This window comes from Phalacrocorax aristotelis, chromosome 3 (genome assembly GCF_949628215.1).
Source record: "Phalacrocorax aristotelis chromosome 3, bGulAri2.1, whole genome shotgun sequence".
Lineage (NCBI taxonomy): Eukaryota > Metazoa > Chordata > Aves > Suliformes > Phalacrocoracidae > Phalacrocorax > Phalacrocorax aristotelis.
The window spans coordinates 119,869,950-119,892,359 of NC_134278.1; the positions used below are offsets into that span (position 1 = coordinate 119,869,950).

General features: G+C 39.2%; 1 protein-coding gene across 5 annotated transcripts in view; it reads left to right on the forward strand.

Moving 5' to 3' along the window:
- The window catches only part of SMYD3 (SET and MYND domain containing 3), a 425,447-nt gene that overhangs the window by 32,933 nt on the left and 370,104 nt on the right, over positions 1–22,410 (forward strand). For all 5 annotated transcript variants that reach the window (XM_075089357.1, XM_075089355.1, XM_075089356.1 and 2 more), the window contains exon 2: positions 21,363–21,426. In XM_075089357.1, coding sequence (XP_074945458.1) covers positions 21,363–21,426 — 64 coding nt within the window. The remainder of the gene's footprint in view (positions 1–21,362; positions 21,427–22,410) is intronic.

Genomic DNA, 22,410 nt, shown 5'->3' on the forward strand with positions numbered 1-22,410 from the left:
GTTTGCCCCAGCTAACATCATCAGGCAGTGTTTTTTACAGTGCATTAGTGCACAGTTGATTTACTCTGGTCAGAACTGAAACCTAGAGATGTTGATTTTGGTGTCAGTGCTAATTTACTTTTTCACTGGTCAGAGGAGACCAATCCTCGCTGGAAGAAACTGACCCAATTGTGTAACTTGTTTTTCTACTATGCCTTCCTCCTCCACTAGTGTAGTCAGTGGAAACTTTGTCAAAGGCTTCATTGGTACAAGAGAAGTCCATCACTGAGCGGAGTAATGGTACTGTACTACGTAAGTTTTATCTTCTGGGCTCAGAATTCAGCAGTGGACAAAACACCAGTTCTTGTTCCCAGAAATCTGTGTTTCCTCCTTTCATTTACATAGTTGCCTTTATCCAGTATTTTTGCCTGCAGCTGTCTACTCATCCAACAAACATGTTTTCCACTAGAAAATGATAATGTGTAAATGTTTTCGATGTATACATCCTAAGTATGCTTTCATAAACAGAATTTTTGTCATCTTAGAAAATGTACTTGAACAGGCTTAATTCCAAATCAAATAAGTATTTGGGAACTTAATTAGTTTCTTCAAGTCGTAGTTACAAGAGTTGAGGTATTTCATAGTAATTACACAGAATGAGCGAATTGTAAGGGTAGAAGAGACCCAAGAATGAGTAACTTCTCTTTAAAAGCACAAATCCACTACAAAAACCAAAAAGAAGCTTAAATCCATTTATGTCTTTATAAGAATTCCAGTTAAACATCATAAGTATTATAGGATGGTGGGATGCTTTATCCTGCCAATTTGCCTGTTTGCTATTAGTTTAGGGTACACTTAATATGTTATTTTAATACTTCGCAAAATAAATGTAATAACGTACTGCATTTGGGATTTTTTTCTTGCCAATATTTTAAAATATTTGTGCTTCCTCTTTTTTTTAAAAAAAATCCAATTTTCTTTTTAAAGCCAGTGTCCCTGTGAAAATTAAAGCACCTTCTAAGGCCATGTAGAAGTGTTAACAAATTGGTAATCTGTCATCTGCTTTTATCCTTAGCTAAGGCTCTGATTTTGTGTCATTCTTCTTAAGTATTTTAGAGTCCAAGTCTCAGTGGTTCTTTTTTTCCCACATGTGTGTTTTTTTTTAATGTGTGGTGGTACTATTAAGCATATTGTATTTTCACTCTACAAGAGAGTTGTAGCATGTTCTTTTTGTGTCCTAAACCAACTGTCTTGGCACTACCTAGTTTATGTTAATCTGTTTGGTATTTTCATAGGATATATACTTTGGTTTGGGGTTATGTGTTTATATATTTTTACGTTTAGCAGATGACTGCATATTTATTTATTTTGGCAATATCATTAATTGTTCAGAAGACTTTTATCCCCAAATCCCTTCGTTTTTTTCAGACAGACCTCTAGAACATCTGTTTGTAATTCTGTCTTGAACATTGCCAACACAAATTAGGCTTGGAAGTTCAGTCTGTATTTTAGCTTAAAACATTCACAGATGTTTTCAAGGTTCATGAATTTTACAAGAACGATTAATACCAAACATGAACTAATCTGGATTTCCACCCAAGGTTTTTAAAAGTCTTTACAAATACGAAGGTTGCAGTTTCCCAGTCAGGTAGGTTAAGGAGTTTCTGCTGTCTCTTGTTGGGGGAAGACACTGATTCTGTTCACCTAACCCATTGTTTAGAATGAGGAAAGCAGAAAAAACATTTTAAAAGATTGTGTTTGTGTGTGGGGTGAGGATTGATCCATCGGTCCTTGGCCTATCATGTTTGGGGTTTTTTGTTTGGATTTTTTTTTTGCCAAAAATCCAAACAAAAACCTGAACTTGTAGAGATTTTTTTTAAAAAAAATCTACATTTTTAAATTATTGCAGTGGTCAGAGCCTTCGTTTTCTATGTCCCACAAAAGGTCTCATCTTCAGCAGTGTAACTACCTAGTATCATGCTGGGAACTTTTTTATCAAATTGGATGAAAAAGTAGCTCTATATCAAGTGCAAACACATGGTCCTGAATCAGCAAATTATTCTGTGTCAGTGTCTTCTGTATACTCTTGCAATTTAAAGTGGCTTAGCTTGGAAACACCTGGCATATATATATATGCCAGAAACTTGTGAAAATTTCTCTTTGTTGTGAAGAATTTCTACAAAATCCTGGGGTTACTGATGTGAAGTTAACCAAATTTTGGTTAATTGCCATGTAACTGGCATGTACTTACCCTGACTTTGGTAACACTAGTGCACAGCTGAGGGGATGCCACTACTCAGCCCCTTGAGTGAGACTGTTTTAGAACAACTGAAATACCTATGTAATAGCAGATTGTAAATTCAATCTGCTTTTAAGAAGAAAGCAAGAATTCTTTCTAAGTAAGAACACAGCTTAATTGAAATTCATAATTTTTCTAATTGCCAGCCCTGAACAAACATATGTTCTTTAAACATAACCTGTTCAGTGTGGAAGCCATCATATCAGTAGAAAATGTGTACTACATGTCATTTCCAAAATATAATGTACTTTTAAATAAATAACCCCAAACAATATGGATCATCTAGAGGTTAGATTTTGGATTTGAAATCTGAGTCATTCCTTGGCTGATGAGAATTTGTTCCATGGTCTGGAGCTACTGGCTGTCAAGAAATCTCATCTCCTCCAAAGTTTAATTTTGCCATGGTAATAGGTAGCTATATTGTGGTGGATTAATTGTATTCTTCAGCTTTTTGTCATTGTTGGCCTTCCTGTGTTTGATCTTATTTTTATTTTGTATTAACAGAGGTGATTTACACAAGCAGCATTTATAAATGCAAAAGAGTTGTTTTCTTTAGACAAATATTTTAGTAGTAGAACTAGTTTTTGTAGAAAACAGAGCTGTGTTCCTTTAGCTCTTTTCACTGAGAAGTAGGAGATCTCTTCTTCAGACAGTGTATTCAGGTTTTGAAGAGTCCACAGAAAGGAGACGTGGAGTCTTTTCGTGTTGAGTTCTTACATTTGGCTTAAATTGGAGGTGTGATTTGGGTTCTTTTAGCTGTCTTAATGATCTATGTGAAATTAATCAGAGGCTTCAATCCACTTACTAGCTGCGAATAACCTCAATTTTAGCAGAGGAGCCAGCCTCTTAATTAAAATGAAACAAAACAAAAACCCCCAAACCCAAAACTAAACCTGCATCTCCTATTTATACTGAGAATTCAACTTTGCTTTTTCTGTTCAGACCTTAAAAAATGCCTGCTTCAGTGAGCATTTCCTGCACATCCTAAGAAACCAGAGTGACAGAGATCAAGCGTTTGCCTCACAACTGCGAGGTGCTTGTTCTTGCTCCTGGCATTTAGAGGAATATTTTCTCTGCATCTCTCATTTACAGCTAAGGCATGTTGATGCTTTCATAAGAAATACTCAAATCAGCTTTAACTTAGTACCTATTGCAGTCATGTAACAACAGTGGGGACTTACATGAGCTACTTAAAGTTGTTTGTGTGAGTAACGTTTTTGAGTGAAGTGGGCGCAGTAGAACATTTGTCCCTGCTGCAATTTATAACGGAAAAGTCTCCAATTTGGATGTAAAATTTGACTGGAAACCAGCAATCAAGCAGTAAAATAAGCTAAATGTAAGGTTTATGTAGACAATTCTGACACTGTACCAGCCTTTCTAATATGCAGGAGCCACTTGTGCTCGTGTTTGTGCCAGCAGAGCTGTTGAAGGGAGCAGGTGCCCAAGCTGGTGAGGGACGTCCTCTGAGTTTCATTGTGTTACTGGTGGGGTGGTGGTGGAAATTCAGAAAAGGTGATTAATGAGTGTAACATTTTTATGAGACATAGGAGGAAGTAGCAAATATGAGATGAAAAATGCAGAATAGGAACAAGAGACCCAAGGGAGGTTGTATATATGGATAAAAATGTATGCATGTATATGCACACACTTGAAAAAACCTTTGTATTTTGTAGTCTTAATGAAAGTGAAGCTTTTACAAAACAGTGCGATTGCGATGAATCAATCCTACCCACACGCGTTTTCAGTTCATTGATTTGGGGCATGGTTGACTTCATAAATTACCAGAGGCTCATGTTTTTCAAACATGTACTGCTGGCATTTCTTTTATTCTGCAAAAGAGAGCATTGCTGTTGATTGTTTAACTTCGGATATCTGTAAGCCATATCAGCACTGACATACATTAACAAAATCTCCAGCTCTCTCCCAGTGTTTGCCCATCACAATAAACCTTTGCTTTCTTCCTTTGCAAATAAGGAATAACGTATTTCTCATTTTCTTGTACTGTGCTCTGAAAAGTCTCATTCCATGGTTGTTGAACTGAAACAAATAATCTGATTTCACTCACGACCCATTGCTGAAGCTACAGTACGATGATTAAAGGCCTACGTTTCTTGGCCATGGAGAAAATGAGATTTAACTGAAGACTTGCAGCGATGTAAAAGTAGTATTTTCTGGAACATAAAAAACAATTTTAACTGGATAGTTGTGCAAAATCCACAGCAAATCCGTATGAATTTGTGATTCTCCATATAAGTTTAAACCTCCTTGCAGTGTCTGTGCCTCTTTGAAGCTTCTTCAATACCAGTGGCAATTTTTGAAATGGAAATGTGTGCACTGAGGCGTTGTGATTGGGACAAGTCAGCAGGAAGGCAGATGACAGTCTCTCATCTTATGACATATTATGGCTTGGCAGCTCCTCCTTCTTTCAACATTCTCTATGGAATGTTGTTGTAAGAAAAACATGAGAACCAGTAGCTAAGTGTGAGGAAGCACACTGTAGGTTGAAATGTCCATGACTTAATTAAGAAATGGATTCTATTAATGAAAATAATAGATTCAGACTTTTAAAAAGAACTTGGATATTTCTCATGTTATTGCAACATCATCATTACATTGCATGATAAACTGAGCTAGAAATGGAGAAGGCTTCATTTAAAAATACATGGGATCTTTTATTAAAAATTTAAGATTGAACAAAATTAGTTCGAGAGTTATATGAATTCTGAAAGCTACCCATGTTTTATCTCCATTTTTACATTTCTAACAGAATTTTTTCAAAAAGTGTTTTGCAAGTATTACCTGTGCTCCCTCTCTGAAATAAGGATTAATTTCTGGGAGACACTAAATTATTTAGATGCTTCCTTAGTTGGAATAAGTATCTTTTGTGAAGGTATTGACTACAGTTAGAAATGTATCAATACTAATAACAGAACCTAGTTTGTGGGAAAGGACTACCATTTGTAGTCATGCCTAAACATGTGCATAGCTTCAAGCATGTTATTTAGTGCTACTGAAATTCTCAGGGTTACTCCCATGGTTAGGAGGTGCCGTCCTGGTCAAACTGTTAAATCTTCAGCAAGAATCACAGAATCATGGAATCATTTAAGGTTGAAAAAGACCCTTAAGATCATAGAGTCCAACTGCTAACCTATCACTAAGTCCACCACTAAACCATATCCTCAAGCACTACGTCTACCCTTCTTTTAAATACCTCCAGGGATGGAGGCTCAACGCTTGTCCTGAAGCTGGCGATGACACAGAGTTCTACGCTACACTTCGGCAGTGGGCTGATTTCTTTTTAAAGACCTTTATGTTGGCAATGGACACATTTGGAAACCGTGAGGGGTGTATAGCTTTTGCTTACTTACTAATTGATAAGTACAATTGGTGGGAAGTGGACTGAGGCAAATTAACCCTAGTACTCTCAGCTGTTAAATTATAATCACCTTTTTTCTGAAAATATATAGGTGTCACTATAGTTATGGAGGCATTTCTTTTGACTTTTTTACTTCTCTGCTAAATGGAAAAGGGAAACATCTATTATGCTTTTAGCCATCAGATGTCACCAGAGTACAGAGAGTAAGTATTAGGTGATACGGAACTGATCTACGGCTTTCCTTGGCTGTTTGTTTTGGAGTGGGAAGACTCCAGTCTTGCAGAGGCTTTCTCAGATCAGTAATTGTAGCATCTTGGCCAGGTCCACAATGGCTATGACGCCCAGATTTATCGTATTGAGCAGAAAAAGGGTTCTGGACCTGGTCCTGCTTCTGTAGGGGCATTGACAACAAATGAAGTGGTGGCAGAAGCAAGCAAGAGGTGAACAAATATCACCACACAGCTTGGCTTTGCTATGTCTGTGCTCCTTACAGTGGAATTGCTAGCCATGTAGCAGTGTGGACCTTTGCTCTGTTAGACACCCAGGTGCTTACTGCTTTCTTGGGCACCACTGTGCCCTGCCTGTGCTTTCATGTAGGCACTCTGCCCACAGGGCTTGAGGCTCAGTTTGGGGACATCTGGAGGAGTTTTAGTACAAACATGTTAACTGAAGCATGGAATAACTGTACAAAGACCTTTGAGAACAATATGAAGGCTTCAACAAAACCTTATGCTTTAGGACTTCATGGTTTGGGATGTGAAAAGTTTAGTGACTACTTTTTTTTATAGTCAGATTTCTTTCAGTCAGTCTGGCATTATAAATGGACTTTAGGACAATTGTAAGATTTAACTTAAACTCTTAGCTATTACACGCTTAGTCTTGCTTGAAGATCTTGCTTTCTGTCACTAATGGTGCAAAGCAGCTGTAATAAAAATAACAAATTGACTTTAAGTGCCTTATAGAAGTCAATAGTAAATATTTTTAAAAATGCATATTCCTAATTTTTTTAATAATTTCTATGCAGTATTGCTGTCCCAGTGCTAATATGAAATACCTTCATTCTTGTGATGTTCATGTTCAATGGTGAATATCTCCAAAATTAAGCTTGAGAGTAGGACCCATGAAATCCACCTTTCAGTGACACATAAGAGGGAGACAGAAGGGAAGACATCCCTTCTGTATTGACATCCAGAATCTATTGGAAATAGAAGTGAGAGATGTGACATAATGGATTTTATTTAAGCACCTGATAGGAAGAAAATTTGTAAAATGTTCTCAGATCAAATTGCTTGAATGTGATCACCCTGATGTGAAATGAAAATTGCTGTAAGGAGCGTAAAATGAAAATCATCATTCAGTAAGGGTATTTGGCACTGTGCTTTATAATAAAGTCAATTCTTTTCAGGTATTTCCAAGCCATGTTTTATTTCATTCTTGGGCAGAAATTATTGGCAGATAAAAACATTTTGGGGCTGATGGGGAACAAAGTGACACTTCTCTGAGCAAAAAGACCCCCAAAGCCTTTGTAATTTAGAAAAGGGGAAAGACATTGCCACAGGAAAGTTGTTGAAACATGGAGAAAATTAGTGAAAAAATACGAACACTGGCAAAAAAACCAAAATGCCTGTGAGGCTGGAGATAACAAAGTGACAGGAAAAGAACTGATGAATTATAGAAGATGTGAAGAAAAATATATGTTTTTAAAAAGTCAGTAGGTGTGTGTTAATGGTCATTTTAGAAGACTGTCCATTCAGTTAGACTGAGAGAGAACTGGCTAGGCAGCTATTTGTAAATTTATTACAGGTGTTTGTAGATCTGCTGCAAGTGCTTGTTCTTCAGGTTTCTCCAATGCCTTGCAATTGTGTAGAATAGTTTAGGAGTGTAAACAGTGGTACTCTCAGGAATAGTCTGCATTTCTAGGAGGTGAAGATTAGACTGTGTATCAGAAATGCTTTTGGCTGAGGGAAACTTGTATGCATTTGAAGTGTATCCCAAGAGGAACAAGTACAGCAGAAAGCCATCCTGCTCTGGAGGGCTGGCTGGGGGCAGGAAGCGGAGTTATTGATGACAAGAACATTTTTTAAATTCTAATGCAAAAGTCTTCAGTGGGATTTTATGAGCATCCAGTTCATGACAAGAATGCTTCGGTTATCTTGCAAGACCTCACAGTGTCAGATTACACCTGAGCAAAGGGGAAACAAGCTGTTTCTCTGGGCTCTGTGCCAGTACATGCATGAATCTGTTTCTCTGTGTGTCAGCCCTCTCTGCTATCTGATAGAAAGGCATTTTTTCCTGCATTTCACTCCTGTTTTCTAGCTTTGTGGGTTCTTCAGCTTATAAGTAAGCAGAACTGACTATCCTCTTCCAGTGACCTGCATTTGTATCTTAATTTGGGTGTGACCTGAACATAAGGGTTCAGCAGGTGAAAATGAGAGGTTAACTTGATGTACATCCTTACCCAATTCTAAATCTATGAGACAAAATGCACCAGTTTATTTTGAGCCCAGCTGTATTGCTGTGGCTGTCCAAGTTTGTTGCCTGAAATATGTTATTTTTTGTTCAGCACTTTCCGAATGTGTTCCATAGGGAATGAAAGGACTTTGGGGTGTGACTGTTCATATTTGGAAGCAGAAAAGCAAGTAAACAAGCATTGCTAAAATCTAAAAATCTAAAAAAATGGTGTCTTAAAAATATAAATATGGAGCTAAGGAAGAAAAAAAGCTGATGAAGATATTCTTCTCTGAGAGGGTTAGAAAATCATAGTTCCATATGATCCAGGAGGTAGTACTAGCAGGATGTAAATATTTGCAGCAGTATGATATTTTAGAGTAACAACTGTTTTTTTTTGTGGAATATTGACTTACAGGTCAAAGAAAAAATACTTGGACATACAGTAGACTAAAGAACAATGCATTTATCATTTTTATAGGGAAAAGGGAAAGGTGGGATGTTTTGTTATACTTGGCTTCATCGGATTGTAATGACATGTTCCAGAAATGCGCATTAGAAAACATTGCATGTAACTTTTTTTACATGTTTCTAAGTTATAGATATGACCTTTTCATATTGGGAAATACAATCTTAGTCGTCTTCAGTATTTGGCTTTCTTTGATTGAAATCCCAAGGTGGAATGAATGTACTGTGTGACTGAAATTAATCTGTTTAAGCCTGAAATTGCTGGAGGCATGTTGGTGTGCTGACCGCGGGCAGACACTGGAGATGGCCTTGATTTGAGGGAAATTGTGTCAAAGTAGCTTTGCAGGGCAAGTAGCTGTAGGAGACAATTTGTAGTAGTTACCTTGTGTTTCCAGAGCCAAATTTTGCTGTGTTTCTGTTTCAGTGCTCTCAGTGGGGGATAGCTGTGAGTTTCGCTGGGAGGATAATTAGAGTACTTTCACACAACTATTGATTTTTTCCATCGTGATGGCATTTGTTTTATTCATTGTGCATATTGAGAAAGTGTGCATGTATATATGTGTGTGTACATATGTACACATATATAAATGTAAAAGGTATTTTATTCTAAAGCTACTCTGTCACCTGGAACAAAAAGGGACTGTTTTGGGAGATGCTGAGTGCTTCTCCTGAACAGCATTTTTAGTTAAAGTACCTTGTACTACAGAAACTACTTCTGAAGTCTTTTCTCGGTTTTCAGTAGAGGTTTTCTTGTGTTGCTTTGCGTAGGATAGGATCAGAGGTAAGTACTGAATGAAGAACTAGAATTCAAAGGTAAGATTAAATCTCTTGCCTATTTGAGGGCTCTGTTGTTAGGTATTTCTTCTTATAAGTTCCTTCACTAATTTTATTGGAAAGCACTGCATCCAAAGCTTTTTATCAGTTACCAGCTGTTGTGTTAATGGTAGGAGTCTGAGGATGTTACTGATGTGAGGAGACAATTCAATAGGAGGTTGAGCATGTGGATATGGTCAATTTTGAATTGAAAGCCCAAGCTGAAGAAAAAGCACATATGCTTCAACCCATGGCCACCCCGTCACACATGGATTCCACATATTACGCTCAGTAATCATAAAGTCACATAATAATTCTTTCACCACATTTGCCCCAGAGACAGAATGCAAATTTCAGAGGGTTTGCTGTGGGTAGAGTCATTGATTGTTCAATGCCCTACCTGTATTTCTTCTCCTGGTGTGGCCTGCAGGGACAAAATTTTGTGAGAAGTGCATGGTTGCGAAGATCATCATGTGTCTAGACAAGAAGGAATGTACTAATTTTTATTTGGAAGGAAACTGGTCCTGATCTTTCCCAGACAGGTTATGCCATAACCAAGGGTGATTCCTGTAAATATAGAAAGAAAGGAAGCATGCTCGGTTGAGTATAGAGCCAACAGGGTTATTATTATCTTGTTTTCCTGTGTAAAATCCCGTAGGATGTTCTCTCGGCTCAGTAGGAACCTTTGGGGCAATGCTTTAGCAGACACACAAGAGGCTTTCATTTTGGGCAGCCATCTCCATGGCTCGGCAGCTCCCTGTATTAGCATCACAATCTCGGCAGTGTTTGGAACTGCGACAGTTAAAGGTGCAGTATTAGCATTTAACTGTTGGTAATCCACTGTGAAACGCCATTGCCCATGCGATCTTGGGTGTTTGCTGCAAATAGTTTGAGACTATTAGGAAGACTGCTAATAAGAGGGGTTAATCATGCCGGGTCGACAGGAGCTAGCATCAGGGATTTCCTTGACTTGCCTCTTCCATACATTGCCTGTATGCAGGCTGCTTTCTGTACTGACGCAGCCAGATCGGAGAAGCCAGTAGCTTTAATCTCCAGTGGTTGTTCTCTCTCCTGAGGATCTATACCACCTGCCCAGTATGTAACCCATGCAGTTAAGGAATAGCTGTGATTTTCCAGCATGGAGGTTAACAATACTCCTGGCCCCAGTAGCTTCCAGCTTCTTCCTCACTTAACATAATTTGGTCTCCTCTTTGAAGAGAAACTTGCCACACATACTCAACTTTTGATTCTCCTGGCTGCCTTGAGAATTTCTCCTCTGTTTTCAGTAACTCCACTGGTGACCATGGAATTGTTCACATAGTAATGCGGGTTCCATCATCGACAGCCGTCTCGGTTTTAATCAGAGGTCTTAAAGGAACTGGTTCTGGTTTCGGGATCAGGGGTTTCTGCAACCTCATCATCGGTATCAAGCCAGATATCCCCGTCCCATGTCTCAGGGTCTGTACAGGACATTAATCTGTGAATCTGATTAATTGGGTTGGAAGGTAGCACTTTATCAGCAATCCAACCTTTTCAATTGTTGTTTAAGATAATTATTTTCACTCAGATGTTCATTATTTTCACTCACAAGTTGGTTATTTTCACTCACAAGTTCATCAACTCAGGTTCCTAGTTTTTTGCCTGCCTCCCTCTCAAAGGCCAATGATGATTTTAATACTTCATTTTCTGATTTTAAAGCTGTATATTCTGCATTTGAAATTTGTTGGGGAGCAGGGGATTCCTTCACTTCCACTGGTGGTGTGCTCGGTAAGGCTCCTAGCACCACACAAATTACACTCTTACTGTTTGCTCCCAGCCTTTGTGCAGCCTGACACTGCTCAATGCGTTCCGCAACTTTCTTTTCATCCCTCCAAAATTTTTGACCCCACTCCTTCCCAGGCTGGGAAGGGGCACATTTGTGTTTTTGCAGCAATTTATCCATGGTAATCCTGCCGACTGTGCTGATTTTCTGTTGCGTTACTAGTAGGAGTCTGAGGAGTGGCGGGGGGGAGACCCTACCATTGAGTCACGAGGTTCAGACTGGACCCCCTTGCTTTCTAAACTCCTGCGAGAGGAGTCTTGGTGCGGCTAAGTCTTGTCTTAGTCTCAGACTTGGTCAACGGTTTATTTTCTAAGGATTGTAGATGTAACCGCACATCAGATTATTTGTTTTTAGTAAGTAATTTGGCAGCTGCCCAGGCCGGTCACATTCAATGAGAATGATCACAGCTAGATTAATGTACAGTACAATTTATTAAAGCAACAGATACTCAGGTTCTTTGGATTACCGGTGATAGAATTGCTGGTTACAAGGCACATACAAATACTAGGAAAATTAGTAACACTGCTAGGCTACAAGTACGTCAAGCAAATATGAAGCGACTCTAATGCATTGGAGATTTAAAGTGAAGCTATATAGAGGTTTCTAAATTTTCCCGGGGAAACACTTGGTATAGCCAAGTGCTCAAATCTTACCCAAAAGCTTCCCAATGGGGAGGGACGAGAGGCTCAGCCCATTGACTGGTCCCAGGACTCAGAGTGGTACGTGATGGTCTCTTCCCCAACACCCCTTTTCTCTCAACCTAATTTATACTATTTTTTACCTTTCAGGTGGAGCTTGAGTGACTCTAGTCATACATACCTTTATTATGATTGGTGTAAAATTTCTTTGCTTTGCCCAGTGAGGGGTGGTTGCACCTTAGAGGCAGGTAGCTTTTGGGATGGAGGTGTGTTTTGGTATTATAATGATAAAAAGGACAGCATTTTGTCAAAGGCATGACAGACTCTTGGCTTGGTAGCAAATGTGCAGTGTACCAGCTCCATGGTACCTCGAGTTCCCATTTATCACAGAGCCTGGCCAAGTGTGCCGTGTACGAGCTCCATGGTCACAGAGCCTGGCCACCGTGTCTCCACATTGTTTCACCCTCCGGACAAATCGTCTTAGAGTCAGTACACCAAGTTCTCCTGTCATTGCCGACACCTAAGGTTACAAGCCTAGGGAACTTCCATGGAATGGATTTCTCACCTGTCAGCTGCACCCTACCCTGCAAGTTTCTTCCATGCTGTACCTTTTCTAAAAACTTAAGTTTAATTTCTAAGTCACCCCCAGCGATTATTCCACACCAGCTTAATGGAGAATGGAATAATTATGTTCTTGGTTGTATCACAAGAAATACTGCACTTCTAGTGACTCTATCTGCAGAAAATTAATGTGTTTTTTTTTTCTTTTTCAGTTTAACTGAAGTAGAATCATCTCTTTGTGGGTCTAGATGACTTTTCAGCTTCAGTGAAGAATCATGCACCATTCTGTGTTGGATATTTTTTTAAATCCAATCTTTTTCAAAATAGTGCAAAGAAGTTTTGAAAAAGGAACATTTTCTTATTAGAGTTTAACAATGCTGCTATCACTGCATGAACACAAAGACCAGGTTCTACATAGGAGTAAAGGAAAATCTACCCTTTGGATGTCTTTTTATTTTTTTCCAGCCTTGATTCTTGCTCCTGCAACCCCCAAAAGAAGAGAAAGCTAAAAATCCAACATAAATTGTCAGAAAACTGGAATGAAGAAATTCCAGCTATAGATATAGATACAGAATCCTGTAGACCACAGCAAGGTTTTATTTAGAAAATGTTTTTGACAATCTTCAGACCAGGTATACTTCAGAAGAAAAGTCAAGATGCAGAGAACAGTTATGGGATATAATACCTAACACAGAAAACCAGACAAAAAAATACCATCCAGTATGTCCTGTCACTGAAGTTGTATGACCCAGCATACTCATTACCTCTTCAGTGTATATTTTAAAACCAAATAAAGATAGTGCATATGTAAAAAACATTATTTGTAAAAATCTGAACAGAACTGACGTCCTTCCTAAGCAAAGGATCCTCTCTCTCCCTTATCTATTTGAATTCTGTTGTTTTCCTTATAGACTGCATCCAGAAATGTTTCAGGGTGTTAATAGATAGCTCAGTGTAACAAGAATTACAGAAAACATTGGCAAATGTGGGCATTCAAGGTGGCACGTGAGACTTCAGAAGCCAAGACTTAAGTTATGGGAAGTCACCCTGTATTTTTGTTTGTGTTAGTAGGTGGTGTGCTTGGGAGTGCAAATGCCTTAACTAAACTTTCATTGCAGGCCAGGTGCTTCGGTTATTCCTGTTTTCTCCTTTTATCCTTTTTTTTTTTTTAGTTAATTAGTTAGTTTAACCTGGACAAGGCAATACCACATCTGTAGTATGTTCAGGTATGAAGTAAATGATCGTTATATTTGGAAATAAAGTTAGGTGTGTTTTTCTTATAAAAGGTCTTAGTTGTCACTTGAATAAGTGACTCTGATCATTGTTGATTAACTGTAGTTACTATCTTTTAGCTCTAAATATTTGTCATTCTTGCAACCTCTCAGAAGGCTACTTCTCTCCAGTGCTGCTCTTAGGTTGAAAAAGATTAATTAATGTACTTTACACAATGAAGTGTGCAAGTGGAGAATATGGGAGATTTTTGCATGACTTTTAGGGACATAGATTTCAAAGGCTTCTTACCTCTTGTACCCTTTTTTTTTTTTTTCCAAAACCCAATGGGTTATGTGGGACCCGAGAGCAGTGTACAGAATAACTTTAGGGCAGAAAAACCCAGCAGCATTATTTTAGGGGCCCTGGGCCATGGGGCACGTGGAGGATGGCGTCTCCTCCACCAGCTGACCTGCAATTGCAGTGCTGGTCCAGGGCCCTGGCAGGGGAGGAGAGGAAGCCCTGAGCCAGCCCAGGGCACCAGAGGGGCTGGGAGCCCTTGCTGTGGGCATGGTTCGCTGCCTGTGGAGGGTTGTTGCTTGCTAAGGGCTTGGGTTTAGGATGTTACAGAGGCATATGCCCCAGGGTTGTTGCTGCCTGTCCCCAGCAGCCTTCTTCCTTGTCCGCAGAGCCATTCTGTGGCTTTTGGTATGCTGGGGATGTCCCCTGCCCAGTGCCTGGTGCCCACATGGGTCAGCAGTGAGGTAACAGCTAGAGACCAACCGTGCTGCTACACGTTGTTATTCTGCTGGGAGAGTGGTGAGGAAAGAAAGTTATAACTGCATTTAACATAACCCCTCTGCTCTCAGATCTACAAATTTAAAATGGTTGTTCATTATTTGCATCTTTATTTTCATTGTTGGAAGACAAGCATATTAGTAAAAAAATGATTGATGTGTTTGCTTATCGTGGATATTGATTGCTTTAACTTTGTGAGAGGTCTGAAATGGACACACTTGAGAAGATCCAAGTAGACTATGCACTTGACATGTTCAACTGAATCAGAAAGGTCTGAAAATTTGTTCAGGAAATTAGTTCAACATGACATGCATCCAAAAGAGCTGCTCTTTTGTTACATGTATTATAGGGCTGGATTATTAACTGAAAAACAGTATCAACAACAAAAATGCAGTATGGGATTTGTGTGAGATTGCCCTTTTGTCCTGAAAGCTGTGGCAGAAGCAAAGTGTGAATAAACTGCATAGGAAGGAGTGCTGAGCTCAGTCTGGTAATCAAATTTCTGTTACATCTGACACTTATCTTGTGAGTAGGGCTGAAAGTCAAGTGCCTGCAATCAGCAGAGAAGTGTAGATGCATTTTCATTATAAATTAAGTAGTCTAATTGTATCTGGTTGGTTTTTGTTGTGGATTTTTAAATTATATTAGGCCCTTTCCTGGAAAACAGAAGTATTTTATGATGTTTTTAAAAGGGCACGTGTTTTGTATGTTGTGAGAGTGCAGGTGTGACTCTGGTAGAACCTGACAGTCCAAGCAAACCCTCATCAACCTCTTCACTCTGTGATTCAGATTTGGCACATTCTTAGGATCTTAGCCATGTGTTTTCAGGCTGTCTCTCCTGTGCTGCCATTCATACTTGGGAGCAGCTTCCCATTGATCTGGCTGCCTCACTGCTTGTTGTCAGCCCCTCCTTACAGCGCTCTTATCTTGTATGTTTAACAAAAAGGAAATTTAAAGAAGCTAAGAGAAAGAAAAAAAGTTATTTTGTTGGGGAGAGTGTGTGTGCCACTCCCAGTTGAATCGTCTTACCATTCTTACCATTTTTTTCCCCATCTCATAGGTTTCCTTATCAATCCCTTGGGACTTCCCCCACCCACCTTTACATTCAGGTTTATTTTTTCATCTTCTCAGTACACATTGGGAGGACTGTTGTGGTTTAGCCCCAGTCAGCAACTAAACACCCTGCAGCCACTCGCTCACTCCCCCCACCCCTGTGGGAGGGGGGAGAGAAATGGAAGAGCAAAAGCAAGAAAACTCGTGGGTTGAGATAAGAATAGTTTAATAATTAAAATAAAATAGCATTGATAATAATCATGATTATAATGATTATAATGATATAATGTCATGGTTTTAGCTGGGATAGGGTTAATTTTCTTCATTGTAGCTGGCATAGTGCTGTGCTTTGGACTTAGTATGAAAAAAATGTTGATAACACACTGTTGTTTTGGCTGATGCTGGGTAGTGCTTGTACTAGTCAAGGACTTTTCCAGCCTCCCATGCTCTGCCAGGTGCACAAGAAGCCAGGAGGGGAGGGGGCACATCTAAGAGAGTGGATTCAGACTGGCCAAAGGGACATTCCATGTCATGTAACGTCATGCCCAGTATGTTAACTGGGAGGAGCTGGCTGGGGGAGGGAGGGAACAATCGCGGCTCGGGGATGGGCAGCGTTGGTTGGGAGGTAGTGAGCGGCTGTATCTCTTGTGTTTCTGTTTTTTTCTCTTTTCCCCTTTTCCTTTTTACTATATTATCTTTACTGTTATTGTTATAATAATTATTTTTTTTATTGTAATTATTAGACTGTTCTTATCTCAACCCACAAGTGTTTTTGTGCTTTTCTTCTTCTGAACCTCTCCCCTGTCCCACAGGGGTAGGGGGAGTGAGTGAGCGGCTGTGTGGTGTTTAATTGCTGACTGAGGCTGAACCATGACAATACAATAAAAAGGAAAAATAAAAACAAAAAAACACAAGCGATACAACTGCTCACCATCTGCTAACCGATGCCGCCAGTCCCCAAGCTGCGACCACTGCCTCCCCCCGGCCAGCTCCTCCCAGTTAATATACTGGGCATGATATCATATGATGTGGAATATCCCTTTGGCCAGTTTGGATCCGCTCTCTTAGCTGTGCCTCCTCCCTTCCCAGCTTCTTATGCACCCGGCAGAGCATGGGAGGCTGGAAAAGTCCTTGACTAGTACAAGCACTACCCAGCAACAACTAAAACATTGGTGTGTTATCAACATTATTTTCATACTATGTCCAAAACACAGCACCAAACCAGCTATGGTGAAAAAAATCAACTCTATCCCAGCTGAAACCGTGACATCTATGAATGGCACGTTTGTAGACAATAATGACAAAAAGAATTAGTAATATTCAGATTCCTCAGGGTAAAGATTCTTCATGTGACTGTAACACCATGCAAGAGGACAATTGGCAGCCCCTGCTTACTTTAATCTTGTGGATTTCTTTTTTTAGTACTGGCTAAGATCCTCACTAGTCCTTGCTGTTTCATAAAGGGTTGTGGTTGTTTGGACAATCTTGCTGAAGCTGTATTGGAAAACTAATAATTTATTTTCAGTTGCTACATCTTTCTTTCCTTTTCTGTTGCAGCAGAAACATTTTCAGAGATTAAAGCATTACTGAATGTATTAGATCAAATTCTGTGCATTTTGTTATGCATTAAATTAGTCACAGTAGGTGAGATGCAGTAGATAGTATCAGGTTACTCAGAAGCTATCTCAAGATGATGTTTACAGGTACTGAGAAATGCATGGGAGTATTTGACAATGACTTTAAAATTGTTTAAATAAACCTATAACATTAATAAATGATTGAGAAGGACAGGAATAAACTAGACAGATTGTCGCACTTTTAAAAATGTTCTAGAATACATGAATCCTGTGTATATGAATACATGAATCTTATTCTTGAATTCTTTTTATTCAGGTTGTTTTAGATCATGCTGGTCTATGTTTAAAATGTCACGTAGCAAGATTCATAGATGCTATAAATCTAAAGGAATTTTTTTTTTAAGTGCAAGAGGGAGGAGAGAATTGGAAGAAAAAAACAACAATTTCATCAGTAGCTTTACTGTTCAGCTCTGTAACAGGCATCCTACATCTGCTTGTTGTTCAAAGAAACCCCAAAAGATGAATGGTTAGTTCATTCATTATATGGTGCCAGCAGGGGAGTCACCTTATTCAAATAATCTGACTGGTAGTGTCAGTTTGGCAAAAATCCAGGTTTTGAGTGATGGTTCTTAGATTTCTATGTGCGCATGCATTTGTTACTGCAGTGTCGTTAACCCTTAGGGACAAAGGATAAAAAGGAAATAATCCTGTAAAGTATTGAAACTTGGTGGGTGCTGAAGGAGTTTGGTGCTTTGTGTTGACAGGTCCACTAAATGTTTTACAAAAGAATGAATAAATAACTGTTGGTGACTTAACGCCAATGATTCTAGTGAATCCTAGAATCTCTTGGAAAAATACCAAGAGGTATACCAAGGCAAGGTATGCTTGCAGATCTGTCAGATCTAGCCGACAGTTTTCACATTCTTTCATCAGGAGAGGCTTCTCTGATAGCTATGGGCATTCATTAATTTAAATTCTGGCTCCTGAAAGTGATAATTACTCTGCTTTGGGAATATGTTTTACTACTTTCTGCTGAGACTTTTTTGGTACTTTAATGTATATGGGACTAAAGCTACAAATGCTCTGTTATCAAAGTCCTATGCCACTACTGTGTTTTAATGAATAGCATTTAGAACGAAAAAAAGTCTGCCTTCAGAATGGTTTTGCTCAGTTGTTCTGCAGTCGGGTGTGCACTTAGTTATTCAGATAATACTGTGTAATGATGAAGAGAAGTTTGATAGAGACTGCTAGCATGGATGTAGAATATTGAATGCGAAGGAACTATCTAGAAAAAGAGAGGGTGAAAGCTTCTTCGTGACCTGTCTGTGGTTCTGTACAGCCATGTAAAACAGACCTGTAAAGAGCAACAGGGACACGCTGCAGTGACAGTCTTGGGGGCTGTGGCTGTGCGTGTGTGGGGCTGAACAGCAAACCAGAGTTCTAGGTGCTTGGCGTGCTTTATTTGTTCTAGTCAGCAGGCAGGTTTTTAGTGGTAACGTTGCCTGCAATGCTGGGATAGGTTCACTGGCAGACTCAAAAGGTAATAAAGCAATAGCTAAACAACTTTAAAAGTTCTTGTGTCTTCTTTCAGTAATTTGAAAGGTCTAGCTTCAGAAAGGTTTTAATCCATCGTGTTAATTGTGAGAAGTCGGGAAAGAAGGTGTGGATTTCTTAGAAATGATTCTTTTAGGTCCTTGATACGGTATGCTGCTTAGCGTTAAAAGATGTATCAAAACTTGTCTCAGTGGGGAAGAATTTGTATGCGTACTTTATGAGCACGTATTTGTACCTGGACTGCTTCTGATATCCAAATCAATGAGCAGGTCCAAACAGCATTTCTATTTCTTTTATGTTGCCTACAGTAATTATTCCACTGAAGTGTATTTCTTCTCAAAATTACTCTGACATGAGCTTCTAATCTACAATGAGAAATATATGCTCCTCTATCATAGGCTGGTTAAAGTTGTGTCATTGCTCAACCTTGAAAATGAAGCAGCTCTCCCCAGCTAGCAAAATGAAGATTTCACACTTGTTTCTAGCTCTGAATTGTCCTCAGGAGTTTGCACCTTAAAATCAAAAACCTATTGTGCCTGTACGAGATTTTAGATTCTGCTTATGGGAGTCTAACAATTGCTAGTTTTTTCAGTCTCCAGGACTGGCTTTACAGGTAGGAAGGTAAAGAAGGCACTGGCAAAAAATGTGCTTACATCTGAAATATTTCTATTTTATTTTTCTCTTGGTAGTTAGTAGGAATGCTTACAAAATATTGTGCAACAAAATGGTGATCTTTATGCTGTAAAAGTGAAAAGGTTGTTACTTCTCTTAATCTTTGACCAATGCAGCTATCTAAGCTCCCCAAATGCTTATGAGTCCTAAGATAGTGCCTAAGCTGTTATTTTTAATAATTCAAAAATAACAATACTTCGCTATATTAGCAAAATACCTTTTCCCCTTGTGGGACTTGAGGGAAAGGAGAGGTTGGTTTGTGCTAGAGGATGCTCCATGGTATTTCTGGTGTTCTGCCTCTACTCCTGATAGTTTTGGTGTCACAGCTGAAATCACTGGGCTAAATTCATCATCCAGAAGCTCTAAGTTGAGGTTTATGGGCACGTTGGTAGTGTCTTTTTTGCATGGGGCCTTTGGAGAATGTTGTACCATTTTGAAGTCACCCACAGAAATTAAAATTTGGGGACAACCAAGTTGTGTAAGTAAAAGAAGAAAGGTCATGTCACAAAGCAATTGAGCTGGGAGTTTATAGTATGCAGCCTCTAGATCACTGATGGCAGAGGAGCCGTGTTCTTTTGGTGTCAGCAGAGACAGAGAATTATACCTTGTTTTAGTCGCATTAGTTGGGTGTGTGAGTGAAAGAGCACACCTAGTACCGATCTGCAGACACTGAGAATCTTGCAGAGAAAGGTCCTTCATCTGATTATTTGAACTTGCCCTTTCAGTCTGAAATGGGCTGTGGTAGGTGCTTAGTCATCTCCCAATTAAAGTGGAAGGCTGAATCTATCTGTATAATAAGATCTGAGGCACGTAAGTGTAAAGCATTATAGCAACACAAAGATTACATTACTAAAATTGCCCTTTGATGGGAAGAGTGGTGTGACTGACACATACCTCCTTCCTTGCCTTGCAGAAGGATGGAGAAGGGGGTACTGAGGAGTAAGTGTAAGCAAGCTGTGTTCAGCTGCGTGCATCTCACAAGGTAACAGTGGTGCCCAGTCAGGGGCTGTGCTTCGTTAAGGTCAGAGGGTTGGCAGGGAATAAGCCTGAGGGGAAGTAAGGATTATGCAAACCGTACAGTCCAGTTAATTGTATCTGTAATGTAACTCTCCTGCCTTCAGTTTTAACAACAAACAGTATATACTGTTTTCCCAGCCTAATGAATGCCCATAAAGCATGTAAGTAGCTTTGCCTGTTAAGAGGTCCAAGTGAAAACCACCCAGTGTTACCAGAATAATGTAGTATGTTCAGTATTTTCTACAGGAAAATAAGAAGGGAGGTGAGCATTATAATCTGTCTTGTTTCTACTCAGTTGAAGTAAGCCGCTTCACTTGACTCATGTATTAGAGGTGTAAGATTTGCTGTATGTGTGCTTTCACGTTTAATATTTCCTTGGTGTCTAAAAATTTACAGAACCTCAGTGATGTCTTCTTAACTCATATAACCTAAGACAGCATCAGGAAATGGTATTAAAGTCAGGAGGAGCTTTTAACCTTAGACTGTGATGTATAGCTCTGATAGTTATCCTTCTAGATTTCTCTGAACTTTTAATTTTTCCCCCCTACATGAATTTTTATTTTGGTGTCACTGTCCACCAGTCAGAATTATTCTCTTAAGACAGAAATTTCTGCTGACATGTCACCACAGACTGTTAAAAAGTTATAACTTGATGTCACAACTGCAGGTTCACAGCAAGGTCTTACAATGGATAATGATACATGCTTAAGACAGGCTCAAGACAGATAATAAATTAACTAGCCGTATTCCAAGCTCTTATCATTATGTTATCTACAAAATCAAACTCCTCGGGGTTATAGCTATATGGAAAAAAAAAAAAAAAAGGCACATTTGATATCTTTACTGTTGATCCAAAGTAGCGCCAGAGGTGCTGAGTCACATGAGTAAAGGATTGTGAATATAGCTTTGAACGTAACCATGGACCATTTCTTCTTGTGTAACAGTGCATTTTAGACTACTCTTGTTTTTCAGATATTTTTCTTGCCTTGGATTATTTGAAAATTGCTAGTAATGTAAGAAGAATAAATACAAAGCTCTGTTTTTATTTATAACTGGTTTTCTTTTTTTTTCTAAACAGGAATGAACATCTGCACAGATGCTCTCAGTGCAAGGTTGCTAAATACTGTGGTAAATCTTGTCAGGTAAGATGAAAAAGTAACAGCTCTGTAGGGTTGACAAAATCAAGCATTTGAGTAGTTTATGTACAGGGTCATACCTCCACGCTACAATTTCTTATTGGTAGTTATGGACAAAATGTGTAAACATGATGCCTTGCTTTACTTGAGTATTTTTATTTTTATAGCTACAAATATAAGAATATAATCAGTGCAGCAGTCAAAACTAAGCTGAAATGCATGGTCTTTGGATGTGCTTGGTTAGAGGGGGAGGAATAATTTTTCAGCTTTGCTGGCTAGACTGAGGGCTCTAAGTCAATTTTGCAGTAAAACAATTTGTATTTCAAGAATAGTCTTTATCATGGCAAAGTATATATTCCAGTTTTTTAAGAGGAAATGAGGGTCAAGAATGTGCAGAAAAGAGAAGGCCTTGGGCAAAACTTAATCTTAGAGGAAGGTATCAGGAAGATGGAGCCAGGCTCTTCACGGTGCATGGCAGGAGGACAAGGGGACAACAGGCTTAGGTTGAAAGAGGAGAGGTACACATGGAATATAAGGAAAAGCTTGTTCACCCTAAGGACAGCCAAGAGGTGTAACAGGCTGGCCAGGGTGTGCGTGTCATCTGAATGCTTAGAGGGATTCAAACCCACCCTGGATAAAGCTTTGAGCTGGGTCTGGCCCCAGAGCTGATCCTGCTCTGCAGCTAGAGATTTCCATAGATCTCTTCCAACCTGAATCCTCCTGTGATTCTGTCCTATGAAACAGTTCTTAAAGGTGTCCAAACCCAAAACCTTAGCTTTTATATTTGGCTTGTATTGTCACTTAAGTCTGTGAGCAGAAGGTAACAGGATGTGGTACTGAGTGGACACGCAAGGGAAAATGAGTGTATAAGGTCTAACACAGCAGAGAACCACGCACCTGAGATTCGAACTATGTGGGTCACCTTACAGAACCCTTGAATTTTTAAATGATTCCTCTTTGCTTTGCATTGTGATTTCTGTTTGTTTTTCT